General features: G+C 43.3%; 1 protein-coding gene across 1 annotated transcript; it reads right to left on the bottom strand.

The window, feature by feature from the left end:
• Positions 1–603: 603 nt before the first annotated feature.
• Klhl41 (kelch-like family member 41) lies at positions 604–13730 on the bottom strand. The gene is made up of 6 exons (NM_057191.2): positions 12621–13730; positions 9181–9338; positions 8970–9077; positions 6279–6464; positions 5028–5174; positions 604–1185 (listed from the first exon to the last, which is right to left on the bottom strand). Exons 1-6 carry the CDS (start codon positions 13728–13730, stop codon positions 1074–1076), a joined length of 1821 nt encoding a protein of 606 aa, NP_476539.1. The 3' UTR covers positions 604–1073.
• Positions 13731–14399: the final 669 nt, after the last annotated feature.

Below are 14399 nucleotides of genomic sequence, written 5' to 3'. Positions count from 1 at the left end.
TTGATGTCTTACTGTGTTAGCCAAGCTGGGCTCCAACTTGTGTGTTCCATCAGTCCTCTTGGGGAAGCCCCTCAAGAGCCATGGCTTCAGACATCGGCCACCACACCTGGCTCAGTCACCTCTACTGGAAATTTAGTAAACAAGTGGCCCTTTTGAGGAATTAAAGCTAAAAATTGAACCAGTGACTATCTACCCTCCTTTAGTCTCTCTCTCCTTCTGCCTTGGAAGTTTAAAGATCACTAGATCACTCTCCATTATAGCTGCTGTGCTTAATGTTGTGAAGCCTGCGATTTCCTGGGTTTTAAATGCAAATCTTTTTCAGCAGGTAAGCATGCTTGCCTCAAAAGCTGGGGACTCTCCTCCCACCCCCCAAAAGGCATGAGCATTCCCCCTGCAGGAAGATGGGCAGCAGACAGGAATCCACAGAGAAGCTTGCAGGCAAACTATCCTGGACAGCAGAGAAGTGGCAGGGAGACCCTGTCTCTAGTAAGGTGGACTGTGACGCCAGATGTTACCTTCTGACCTCTACACATACGCTGTGGCACACGCACGCACTGTATTCATGCTGTACTGGGAATGACTAATAGCGAGGGTCACACGAAGAATGGGGAAGGGACTGGACACTCCTTTATTACACTTCTTAAACAGCACTTCCAGTCATCTTCATTAAAATGCACAAGATTCCTGTCGTAGCTCAAAACCGGGGAGAGGTTTCTGTTACTCAAACATCTCTTGAGAGTGTAGACATATGCATTTCATTTATAATAGAAAACAAGTGTAAATGTACCTTAAGAATACAAAGGATTAGTAAACATCAGGATGTAGAAAGCTCGCTTCTATGAGAAAGGTTTGACAAAATACATTGTTCAACTGTATACTAACTCCCTAGCAAACGGTTTTATACTCCACACGCTAAAACACCTTGGGATTCGGTTACACTGTTTTATCTCCCGGGAACTGCACAGATCAATGTAACCCTACATGAATCATTGTATAGGCTTAAAGAAGGACAATACATTAAGGCCCTCTTGTCCCAACAAGCCACCTCTCAAACCGTGTCTTTGTCACCTCCTTTATAGTTTAGACAGTTTAAACAGATTTAAGCGTGTTGCTAGGCAACTAGCTCCCGAAGCATATCGAATCTCCTTCAGCATCCCAGCCCATTCTTTTTTATCATCTTCATACCTGACGGAAGAAAAGAAAGCAGTAAGCAGCCTTTAATGAGAGGTTTTGTAATGTTTTGTGTGTGTGTGTGTGTGTGTGTGTGTGTGTGTGTGTGTGTGTGTGTGTTTAGTATAGAAATGGGCTCTTCTGGAAAAAAGAAAAAAACAGTCCCATTGCCTTCCACCCAGACCAAGTGCCTGCCTGGTAAATAACTCCTTTCAAAGTGTGCACACTGAGTGAGCGCAGACCTGGGCTGTGCTCTTGTATTGGACTGGTCTGTCCAGAAATGGACACCGGAGCAGTTCATCACTCACCCTGGCACTGGTGGTGATTGCTGGTGTAGTCAGGGGAAGCAGACTCTTTAGAGGAAGAATTCAGAAAAGCGGGACTCAGCCTAAACTGTGGTTTCAATAGTTTCCATCTATATGCCTCATGTGGGTCTGACGCAGTACTGACTCTGAAATCTCCCCTTCCCTCTCTTCCTTGAGGACTGCTCTTAGACTATGCCCTGGCTGCTCATTAGGAACCGGAACCGGTCTTTGCATCTGAATACTCAAGATTACAGAGATACAATTTCCATTGCCTTAAAATGTGTGTTTGAGGGGCTGGAGAGATTAGCGGTTAAGAGCACTGACTGCTCTTCCAGAGGTCCTGAGTTCAATTCCCAGCAACCACATGGTGGTTCACAGCCATCTGTAATGAGATCCGATGCCCTCTTCTGGTGTGTCTGAAGACAGCTACAGTGTACTCATATACATAGTAAATAAAATGAATCTTTAAAAAAATGCATGCTTGGTATCTGACTGGAATTTGAGGGCACATGGGCTATATACATACATAATGAGTTGGAGGCCAGCCTGGGATATTGGATGAGATCCTGTCTCCAAGCACAATTGGGAATTTACTTTGCACATCACCATAGAAAGGATGACAGGTTTCGAGTGTGTTCTGACATGTGAGTTGGGGAGCCTGAGAAAGCACTGCAATACAGCCTGAGGATTATCCCTTCAGACATTACTCCAAGTGCGAAAACAACAATCATACAAATTAACATTTCCACTGCTAAGCAAGACAGTGGTGGGTGCCCCACCCCAAACCCTAATCTAGTGCTTTCCTAGCAATTCTGCACGTGTAAAATCATTTTGGGGATCTGTCAAGTTTCCAAAGCCCAGCCTGTATTCCCACCCCAGGTAAACCCATCAGCAGGGATGGGAGAGGGGCCCTGGTGGCTCTGAGAGCTCTGTAGTGATCCCACTGTGCTGGTGAGTTTGGGACTTACTCCCTAACACAGAGATGAATCCCAGGCAGGGGCTCCTTCTGAGGTTCTCATGGCCACGGTAAGAGGACCATTTAGCAGGAAACCTTGAACCTTTCTTCTCCTTACTGCCTACTGCTTCCTCTTGCTGGGGCAGCATAGACTACACAGAACCTCATGGCTTGTGAGAGGTTCAGTTAGTTGTTGGCACGGTTTCTTCCCATCAGTGTTTTTCAAACTCATCTGCACACCCGATCGCCTGAGGTTTTAAGAAATAGTGATGCTTGGGTCTCATCTCCAGAACCTGGGCTGATCAGTCTGTGTGAAGGCCTGGCGCGGGTGTGGTGTAGAAGTGTCGCAGAGGGTGCTGTGCGGTCTGGGTTGGGGCTCACTACTTATTCTCCCTGTACCTGTTCTCCAGAACCTCTAATGCTTCCATTATTCATTCTGTTTCTGCTAAGTCCAGTATTTCTGTATCTCACCCTCTTGCCAACTCTAGCCTCCATGGTCCTTGTAAATCTCCAGGGTTTGTTTATTTATTTATAGAAAGAGATTGCAATGAATTATGTTTTATAGCCACTTTTTCCTCAACATAAGTAGTTAATATAATGTAAGGACTTTTAAAGCTTGTATGTGTGTATGTATGTATTTTGTGTGTGTGTGTGTGTGTGTGTGTGTGTGTGTGTGTGTGTGTGTGTGTGTGTGTACATGGGATTGAATTATAGAGCTCCAGGAACCCTGAGCCCTGCCATGAACTGTCTGCCTATCAAGAAGTCAAGAAGTGTCCAAGGCATGGAAGAGTGGTTTGGTGAAACTTCTGGTCTTTCAGCCCTGTGGCTCGGCAGCAGGGAATAAAGCACCTGTAGTTTGGTTCGAGGATGAATAACATCCAGTCTGCTCTCAGGAACAATGTCCGCCATCACTGACTGGACATAAATTAAATGTGCCAACGAATTGAGTAGGAATCTTGTTAAAATGCCATCTCTGGTTCAGGAGCTCCGAGAGGGGTCTGGGATTCTGAGTCTCCAAGCAGCTCGAAGGGATGCTGATGCTGCAGATATTATGTAGGCCACACCCTGGGGGGCAGGGCGTCAGCCCTTGGGAGAATAGGCCACTCCAAGACCTCAGCCTTGCAGTGGGGCTGGTCTGATGGGAGAGCATGAGGGTGGCTGTTTCTAGGCGAGCATACAGCATGGGCTCACTTAGGCTCTTCCTAGGTACCCAAGGGTCCCTTCCTGTACCTCAGATGTCAAGCACAGTGCCTGGGCTAGCAGCAAGAACCATTCAAACTCTCCTGATGGGACCTGTCAATCATCAGATGCCTGATGGGACCTATCAATCACCAGATGCTCTACAGAGGACTATGGTCTCCAAATAAAACTTACGCTCCTGTGACCTCCATGATATATCTTGGTTTCCATTCGATATTTACTGTATCTGACACTGTGGTAAAAGTGTTCCCTGCCCTTTAAAAAACATTCTTTGACTAAAATAGTTCAGTTGAGTAACCACTGCGTACTTGGGAGAACTGCCCCGCAGCTGTCGGGGCGGTAAATGGATAGACATGTTCACTTCTTTCTAAAAAAGCATCGACCGCCAGGCCTGGTGGCACACACCTTTAATCCCAGCACTCCACTCAGGAGGCAGAGGCTGATGGATCTCTTGAGTTTGAGACCAGACTGGTCAAAAGAAAAGGGAAAAAAAGAACCTGAAAAAAAAATCAAACCATCAAACAATTGGAAGAATGAATTATACTTAATGAGTGCATGTAAAACTCAAAAGGCTAAATGTTTCTTCAGTGCTGTGGCTTTTTAAAAAATGATTTTCAAATGATTTTTTTTAAATGTGCATTGGTGTTTGTTTGCTTGTATATCTGTGTGAGGGTGTCAGATCCCCTGGAGCTGGAGTTACAGACAGTTGTGAGCTGCCAGGTAGGTGCTCCAGGTCCTCTGGAAGAACAGCCAGTGCTCTTAACCACTGAGCCATCTCTCCAGCCCCCGAGTGCTGTGTCTTCCTAGGAAAGGACCTACTCTGAAGGAAGACAAAGTCTCCTGCCCTACTGTGTGGCTGGAGTATTACACGCTTAAAGCTAGAACTGGGCAGAACAGCGCAGCTATCTGATCTCGTTTTACAATTAAAGAAACCTGTCTAGGGCTGGAGCGGTGGCTTGGCAGTCAAGCCCACTGGCTGGCCTTCCAGAGGACCCAGGTTTGATTCCCAGCATCCACATGAGGTCACAGATGTCTGTAACTCCAGCTCTCTCCAGCGCCCTCTTCTGGCCTCCGAATGCATCAGACAGGCGTTTGATATACAGGCATACATGCAGGCAAAACACCCATATACATAAAATAATACTTTTAAAAAATTCAAATAACAACAACAAAAAAGAAACCAGTCTGGATGACTTCTTTCTTTGGTCTCACAGCTAATCACAAGTTCTTGGTCAGTAAGCCGCATGTTCGAAAGTTCAGTTAGACTTGAAGTGTAAACTTACCTACCACCGAGACGTATCGTGCAGGGTGGGAAAATCCGGCTTATTCACTACAAAATTGCTTATCAACGATCTGATTTAATACTGGTTCAAAGAGTTAGACAGACGACAACTTACTTCCATATGTCATTGACTTCAGTGGGCGCGAACTCTTTAGATTCCAACTGAATCATCGCAAAGCCGCCGATGGCGTACAGGGATCCGGCCAGGCTCACCAGGCTGATGGAGCTTCTTTCTTGGGGAAATTCCGTCATCACTTCCCACCTAGGCATTTTATTGAAAATGCAGTCCACATAAAATGTACAGAAATACACCATTTTGGTGTAATTTTGTTATTTTTAAAGTGTGTGTGTGTGTATAAAGCTAGAAACACAGAGGGTTTATAGTTTTGTGTCCAGGTTTACACTTCTTTGTTTTAGACAGGGTTCCACTACATGGCTCTGGCTGGCCTGGAACTCAGAGTCAAAGGTGTGCCCCGCCCACTGAGTGCATCAGATTTAAGCTTCTTTTGCATTGGAGAATTTACCCTTACTGTCCAGTCTTTAAGAACATCATTTTTAATAATCATTTAAAACTAGTTTCATAAAAATGCCTTGTAATTTCCGGCTATCAACATTATTTTGTAATCATATACATTTGGTTTCTTTAAAAAAAGTAACACTATTCTAATTTTTCATTGCTAAGGCAATGAACATGCTATTGTATATATGCTATGTGTAAAATGTATAAAATACAATATATGTGTGATTGTATAAACATATGTACTCACCTAGGTGTATAAGCTCAAAAATTTAGGAAGATTAATTTTATATAAAATATTAGTCAAGTATCTTCACATAAATCCAATAAAAACAGAAGTTAAAAAAAAGTAAGAAACATGTAAAGCACTCATCGTGTATGAGTGCCAGCTGCCAACAAGTGGAAATCTTTTCATTATTTTTGTTTGATTTTGTTTATTGAGGCAGTATTTCTCTGTGTGGACCAGGCTGGCCTCGAACTCAGAGATCCACCTGCCTCTGCCTCTCAAGTGCTGGGAGTAAAGGTCTGCGCCACCACGCCTGGCCCTTTAATTTGTAAACTACCGGTTCCTCAGACATGCATATCCACCTAAGGTTGTACAGTGTTTCAGAGGTAATCATGCCTTTGCTACATGACTGGATGGATTCAGTTAGCGCAGAGGCAGGCAAGCGATGTGTCAGCACTAACTCATGAGCCGCATTTTCCTAATGAGGAGGCATGGGGAGTGGGAAATCCTTCCCCTTTAACCCAAGGTTCTCTGGCTTCCCCTCCCGAGGCTGAGAAAGTGTAGCTGCTACCCAGATGCAAAACTAACGTACAGGATTCTTATGCTGCAGCAGAGCAACTCACTTATTGGTTTTGAGGTCGAAGGCTTCAACTGAAGCTGAAAGGCCATCTTCAGTGACGCCTCCTGCGATCACGATTTTGCCTTTGTGGATTGCCACTCCAAACATGGAACGAGGGGTTTTCATTGGAGCCAGATCCTTCCAGTCTCCTTTCTTGGGGTTGTAGATAAACACCCTATTCGTACACTTTCTGTGAACATAAAAAGAAAATAAATGCTCCCTTTAGAACCTTCTTTTTGTGAAAGCTGCTTTAATAATTTAGTTCTGTTTGTGATGGAGTATATAGTACTTTATTTAAAGTAACCTGGCACTGTTTGAGGGATGCAGCTTAGTGGCAGAGTACTAACAGAGCATGTGTGAGCCTCTGGGTTCAAACCCAAAAAATTTTTTTCCCCAGTGAGTCCAGTCTTATCTATAGATCCTATATTAAAAACCCATTGTGACTGTAGATTACATAAGTAATCATGTAGACTGACTAATGATGAAAACACTTTTACATGCTAAATGCCACCAGAAACATGTAGATTCATTGAATTATTCTCAGGATAGACCTTGGGAGTCTCAAAGTTTTCCATAACCGATCAATAGTCCTAAATCCCAATAGTAACCAGTTTGGTAATGCCAATAAACAAAAACTCTTTTGTGAGAGTAGTTTTTTCTTAATATGAGAAAGACCATGCATAAACATTTCCTTTACAACTTGTCTATGGCAAGGAAGGTCTTGGTGAGGTCAGAACAGAAAATCATATTCAGTAGGGCACTTTATGTCCCCTTTGCCCTTCCCCACGTATTTGGGATTGGATGCAAGGCCTTCCATATTCTACAAAGTGCGACTGAGTCATCCCTCAGCCTCAGCGCTCTACTTTTCACAATGATTTATTTCAAAGTTCTTGGACATTTGCTAGGCAATGCTCTCTGGGTACTAAGAGTCTCAGGATTAATATATTACTTCTGGCAGACGTGAGTGCTTCTTATTGACGGATTGGTTTTCTGGTTACTAATGTTATCTGAAGGGAACAATGTAAACCATTTTGGCAGAGTTCCAATGTTTCAAAGTCATAATGCACTTAATAGGGATTCTCTGTTCCACATACTCAGAGGAAATGTCCAAATTAGGGGTGCATTTACCACATCTACCCTTAATTAGTGTTCATTTGATGGAGAAAGCAAAGATTACGGAAGGGATTTCATTTCTGGATATCCATCTTTTCATATGGAGAGAGATGATAAAAAACTCAGCGCTTGTTCAGTTATATTTTGTTTTATCATTCTAATTGAATAAAATTAATTCACTCCAGAATAGAGCTCTTTACTCGACACAGAAGGTTTTATTTGATTTTCTTTCTGCTGCACCTGTGATCTTTTTGGTTTTGTGGTTTGTTTTCGGATAGGGTGTTCCTGTGTCGTCTTGGTAGTCTGGAAATCCCAGGACCAGCTGATTCTCTGGCCTCAGCCTGGGACTGTGGGTCCATGCTACTGTGCCCAACTGACCCTTACAAGTCATAATTTCCTTTCCTTTCCATGGTTGGACAGCTCTATTCACAGTTAGCCTGCACAAATGATAAACCAAATAAGGCACCTTTCTCTAGGATGGGAGACTTCACACTGTAAATGAAAGGTGATCATTTGACTAGATGGGATGCTGGCTTAACTGAGCGCAGGAGCACTGTCTGAGATGTTAGATCTCTGTCCTAACTACAGATGGCTTAGACCGGTGGATCTCAGTTTTCCTAACGTTGTGACCCTTTAATACAGTTCCTCATGTTGTGGTGAACACCCAACCAAAAGTTATTTTTGTTACTAATTCATAACTGTAATTTTACTTCTGTTATGAATTGTGATGAAATGTCTGTTTTCCAACAGTCTTAGGCAATCCCTGTGAAAGAGTTGATTGTGGTGACCCACAGATTGAGAACTGATGGCCTAGAAGCCAAGATGGGGTCCTACATGAGATGTACCCTGGTTTTCTCTCAAGGGACTAGCTAGAAGTAGTGAAATGGAGACTTGAGAGTGAGTGAGCCACAAACATGTCGCTGGAGAAATGACTGCACTCCTCCAGTTACTGTGCTTTTAATCTCCAACCAATACAACTCCCCTCTTATACACGTCAAGTACAAATCATATCATTTTCTGCGTACTGTTTTGCTAATGGATATACTTTGAGTACAACAGAAATTTCTATCCCCTTCAGCCTGGTGACCTGAGTTCCATCCCTAGATCCCTCATGGTGGAAGGAGCTCCTTGGTGTTGTCTTCTGACATCTGAGTGTGCTTCCCCACGTGCACCCCATACACATTAGATAATAACAAAGTGAAGATTTAAATGTTAATCTGCTTATGGTTCATTGAGTCAGAAAGCCTACTGGTCTGTGTTGTAAAAGGCAGTTGGATAGAAGGCTGACCGTGCTCCTAGATGCTGCTCTTCCACGATCAGGATGCGTATCACTGAGGGACTGTGCTCGTGTGGAAGCGGCCTACATTCCTCCCTCTTTGGTCTAGTGACTTTAAAACCTTATAATTACAATTTCCTCCCAAAACTTTTCAGAATTTTATTTGCATTTTTTATCTGCAAAATATGGTGTTAGAGACCCAAGTCCCATTTCAGCATATAGTGTAAAAAATAAATAAATAAATAAAAAGGAAGAAACCTTAGCCATACTCAGATGTCAATCCAAAGGAAACCTTGGGGCACTTACTTGTCATCTGTCTTTCCGCCCAGACAGTATATCATCCCATTATGTGAGATCACATTATGGCCATAAACTTTAATAGGAAGATTTTTCACTTCGCTCCACTTTGCAGCCCTAGAATGAAATGATAATAGAATTCATGTTCCAGCTGGTGAAAACATGGATTTGTCGTAGGCTTATGGAGCGGGAACGTTGTGGGACTGTCACGTCAACTTACACAGGATCATAGCATAACACGGAATCCAGGGAGGCCTCTGTCTGAAGGTCTTTGCCGGCGACCACATAGATTTTGTCATCTACCTCTCCCAGACCAAAGAGGCACCTGGCTGACGGGAGAGGCGGTAGTCCAACCCACTCAGATGATACGTTATCAAGCTGGAAAAGAAATGAGTTATGGAAATACATAGAAAGATATTACCAGGCGTAACTAAGAAGTTCTCAGTGTTTCATGTTTAAAATCTCCAGAGATGAATGAAGGTCTCTACACAACTATAGTCCTAAAGTATTATATTTTAGCTTAGAATAATCTTAAAGTGTCATACTTAGAGTTTGGCTCAGAGCTACTAAAGAGAATGAGAAAATCTACTTGGCCTATAAAAATAAAATACTTGAACAAAAACAAAAACAAAAACAACCCCCCCCCCCAAAAAAAACGATATCAAGAGAGAAGAGAGACTAAAATGGAATTGTTAGAACTGGGCAGTTTCTTGTCAAATCCTTCCCTGGAGGTGCCTCAGTCAGTTTTGAAACAAAGAATCTTAATACTTTGGGGACACTGGGGAAGAGACAGGGTGTCTATGGCAGGGGTCACAGTATGCGAATGACCCCTGCGTGCTATATTTAACACATTCCCAGAGCCAGCACCCGGGACAGCTGGGCTTGTCGCTCAGTCCACAGACCACTGAGAGGGAGGGCAGTATCTCTTTTCCATCTTTTAAACATGTCTAGGTTACCTGTGTTCTATTGTTTTGGGCACAGAAGAATACTCATTTCAATACCTGTGTTTTGGGTGACGTCATCTTAAATATCGTCTTTCTGGTTTATGCTGAGAAGCAGTCTGGCTTGCAGCCAGCTCTACGGTGGACCTGTCAGTATCGCGCTCTGACTAGGGATTCATCCTGGCACCTAGTTTCTAAAATGGTAACGTACTCTTTTTCGCATTTTAGGGTAGCACTGCCGAGGAAACTGAGAGGCGTAGCTGCGCCGTTGCATGCCATTTCCAGGTGAGGAGGAATGCATTCACCTCAAAACCGATACAGCCTGGAACAGGAGAGACTGGTAGTGATGTGGAGGGGCTTCTCTGGAAGCCAATTCCATGTCTGGTCTAGTAGGGCCAGTTAAAGTTCTGAGACCAAAAGACACAGCATGACACACGGTTAATCCCCTTGTGCTCAGGGTTAGCTGCAGACACTTTGATTCAGCATCCAGATTGTGACTGTAATGTTTTCACTCTTGGAAAGGAATCTGCGGTCAAGAAAGTGTCACGGGGCTGAGAGATGTAGTCCAGTGGGGCTGAGATTACATGTCCAAACCCCTGGGTTTGATTCCTAGCACGTCTGTGGAGTCGGGGGAGTACTAGGTAATAACGTAGAACTAACAATAAACCTTTATGGAAGTCTGACAAGTTCTGTGCAAAATACTCAAACAAGTCCTCTCAGTTGGCTGACGGGTGGGTACACTTGCCCGACTTCACGGGGCTTTTTAGGTGGTTTTCAATACCATGCCATCTAATAAGTCTATAGGCGTTTTATTGCTTGAGATGCCATTATGCAGCTTTGGCACTTTTATTTTTAATGGATCAACAGCTATCTTAATCCCAAACCTGAGGGCCCAGGTCCCATCCAGACTGTGTGGTACCCACCTTCCTATCTTATCTTTGGACCATTTTCTATACCAGATGACAGTAGGTGGCCAGCCAGTGCCTTCAGTGGATGAGTTCTCAAGCTATTAAACCCTTCAAGATCCCACTGTTAAAATTAGGGTTTATATGTAGAACACTCAAAGTGTGGGCTTCCTGCGGTCTAAAACTTGAATCTATGAGTTCCACGGAGGAGGGGAAATCAGTCTTGATAAGGTCCCCGAATCCCCACAGTCATATGCCAAATGCCAGTTCACTCTGTAATCCACATCACACCTGCAGCCAAGCAGAACACTACAAAGGCTGCAATTCTCACAGGAAGCTCCCTTTTATTTCAATTCAGGCATCTTGATCTACACCTGTGCCTTTTAGAAGCGGCAGGGGAAATGCCCTTCCCCTGTGTAACTGTTTCCGTGGCTCCTGCTTCGTCAGGTAATCTAACTTGCAAATCCAGACACAGTAAAGTTAAAGGGAAACAACAGGATGGAGAAAGCAAAAGTTAAAACGAGGCCTTGAAAATAGAGTGTGGGCCGTGGGTATATTTTTAAAGTGTGTGTTTGTGTGTGTGTGTGTGTGTGTGTGTGTGTGTGTGTGTGTGCACGCACACACGCATGTGTGTGTTGAGAATAATTCGATGCTGTAACTGTTTCTTGGGTCTATGACTATATTATCTGTCTGACCTGTCTGTCTGTCTGTGCCTGTCTACCTATCCATTTGATTTGCTATTTTTCACTTCTCAGATATACTTAAAATCTCTTTCATTGGATTTGCCCTTTCTAAAGTAAATCTGAATTTGAAAATAGAGCTTGGGGGAAATCTCTGGGTCACATTCAAATACTTTTGCTAGTGTCTTTCACTGGAACTTAGAAAATTAAGAAACATGATTAGTATCTATTATTTTGACTATATTTCTCTAGCTACTTGGTGACAGGTAGTATTTTGTGAATGCATGGTATGTTGTGTATTTTGAAAGCATGTGGTGACTGTGGTATGACATTCTACACTTGTCTATCTCTGGCCTTTCCAACTTAAGTACCTGAAAATCCCAGGCCACGATTAGCTATGACCTAAACAAATTCTTACTGATTGAACCATGAGCCCCAAAGTATTGATTGGCAATACTGAAGGTGTGGGTTAAGTTAATCAGTGACATTTGGGAATGCTTTTTTTTTTATATGATCCAAAGTGTACAGAATATATACAAGGGTCCTTTCTTTTCCAATAAAACCTTTTATACAGTAACAAGAAATAAGAAATGAAATGTTCCTTCCCCAGATTAGGAGAAAATCAGACTAAGTCCCACTCCCTTGCAGTGTGTAAGGCATCGTGGTATAGACCAATAACTTTTTTTTTCTTTTTTCTTTTTTTCGGAGCTGGGAACTGAACCCAGGGCCTTGCGCTTGCTAGGCAAGCGCTCTACCACTGAGCTAAATCCCCAACCCTAGACCAATAACTTTAAGGAAAATATTCTAACCTATTTATCAGGTAATAGTGTTAAAGATTATAAGGTCAGTCTTTACCGAAACCCTGAGCTTTGAAGAACTGTAACTACCACCAGCTTCCTATATATACTATAAGGGAGAAAGGGTAAGAAGGAAATTGTGAGTCATGAGTTAGGTATAAAGACTTCCTTCGCCATGCCTTTTTATTAAATATGAAGTCTAGTTATGATACTCTGCTAAGCATCACAGTGTAAGAGAGCACACTGGGATATCCGTGTGAATGGTATGTAAGCACCCTGCCCCCAGACAATTCACAAATTGGCTAAGGGTGGTGAACCCCAGCCTGTGCGTTCTTACCTGGAAAAAGTAGGATTGCAGGGGTTGATCTTTATTCTCTTCGTCCACGTACAGTCCTCCGACCACGTAGACCTGGTTCTGTTGGGTAACAATACTGGAATGATTTCTGGGGATCTGCTCAGCTAGGGCAGTAAGATAACACTCATTTTCCATGGGGTCATACGCCACTGCAGCTGTGTCATTGACCAAGAGGATGAGATCTTTGACGAACATTCCATGCCTGGGGATATCATTCAGGTAACCAGGAAGTAAGTCTTCATCACCAACATCACCGTTCACCTCGCCCGTCCCCCCTTTCTCTGCGCTTTTGCTGGGTTCCGGAAGTTTGCCTGCAAAAGCGTCCTTTAGAACTTTGATTTTTTTCTGGACTTCTGGGTTGCTTTTAATTATGTCATCCTTCTCGACATGATCTTTGAAATATTTCTCAGCCATAAGGCGAAAACGAATACAGTCAAATACTTCACTAAGATTTTTCGCCCTGTTTTCTTTGTCTGTCCGTACCCATTTCATCACGGCCTCAAATACCACTTCCTCCTTTTCTACATTGAGGCTGTCATTTGAAATGACAGAGATCAGCTCCTGTGGGGACAGTTGCATGAAGTCTTCTTCCTTACAAATCTGCACAAAGCGATCTGACACAAACTCCCGGGCAGAAATGGCAAGTCTTGGACAGTCGAGAAGAAGCCCCAATCTTAGGATGGCCAGACAGTTACCAGGAGCCAGTCTTTTCTGAAGGTAAGACACACAGACGGTGAACACCGACGGAATCTGGAAGCGGCTGGACAGGGCGAAGATGTCTTGCACGTTCCCGTCATTGAGATCAATACTGGCAGAGTACAGGTATTTGATGATCAAATCAAGTATAGCAGGATCTACATTGTCTAGCGCCATCTCCTTTTTCTTCTCCTCCTCAATTTCAGATAAGAAATACTCACGGAAGTAAGGGCTACAAGCCGACAATATCAGTCTGTGGCAAGGAAAACTTTTGTCACCTGCTTTTAGGGTACAATCGATGAATTTTTTCTCTTCCAGGAGATCTTTTAGACCATCCTGAAGAAGGGTGGATTGGTAAAGCCGGAGTTCCTCTGCAAGCTCCCGCTGGGAATCCATTCTGTGAGGAACCTGGGTAAGGAAGGGGACACTGAGGGTCTTCGCTCCTGGTTGCACACAAGGTCTAGCTGTAAAAAGGCAGATCAGTGTGCCCTGCCCCAGCCTGAAGCCTTTGCAATTTAATCCCACCGGCTAAATATAGACGCCGGCTCTAACAACGGGAATTTCGGAGAGCCGGTTTGGAAAGCAGCACTGCTCAGCTGTCTGAGATTGAAAGTGACAACTGGGACTTCTGGTCACTAAGGAAACTGCTAAGAAACACGACGTTCGGGTGAAGTGGAAGGCTGTGAACCACAGACAGTGTTGAAACATACGTTATAAAGGGTGGCCACGAGAAAATGCTTACTGAACAGGAAAAAATATGGATCATAAAAATGAGTCACTCCTCTAAAAATGGCCTAGTGGCAAGCTACTTGACGTCTGAATTAATGATGCCAAGGTCAAGAATATGAGGTGAGCTCAATTCTCATAAGCTATGAGTCCAATGGTTCAAAATACAAAATGTCGTTTTCTACTAAAAGTAGATAGGATTTTCTTAAGTAGGAAATGTAAAGATGTTTATATACTTCTTAGTTTTATCTAACCTTTTAAATGAGATCTCCATCATAACTGAAAAATACAGAGACACATACTCTAAAATATTCCAAATTATCTTTATTTTTAAGTAGG

Source organism: Rattus norvegicus, chromosome 3 (genome assembly GCF_036323735.1).
Source record: "Rattus norvegicus strain BN/NHsdMcwi chromosome 3, GRCr8, whole genome shotgun sequence".
Classification (NCBI taxonomy): Eukaryota; Metazoa; Chordata; class Mammalia; order Rodentia; family Muridae; genus Rattus; species Rattus norvegicus.
Note: the sequence above shows the minus strand (reverse complement) of the source record. Positions and strands in the feature narration are given on the sequence as shown.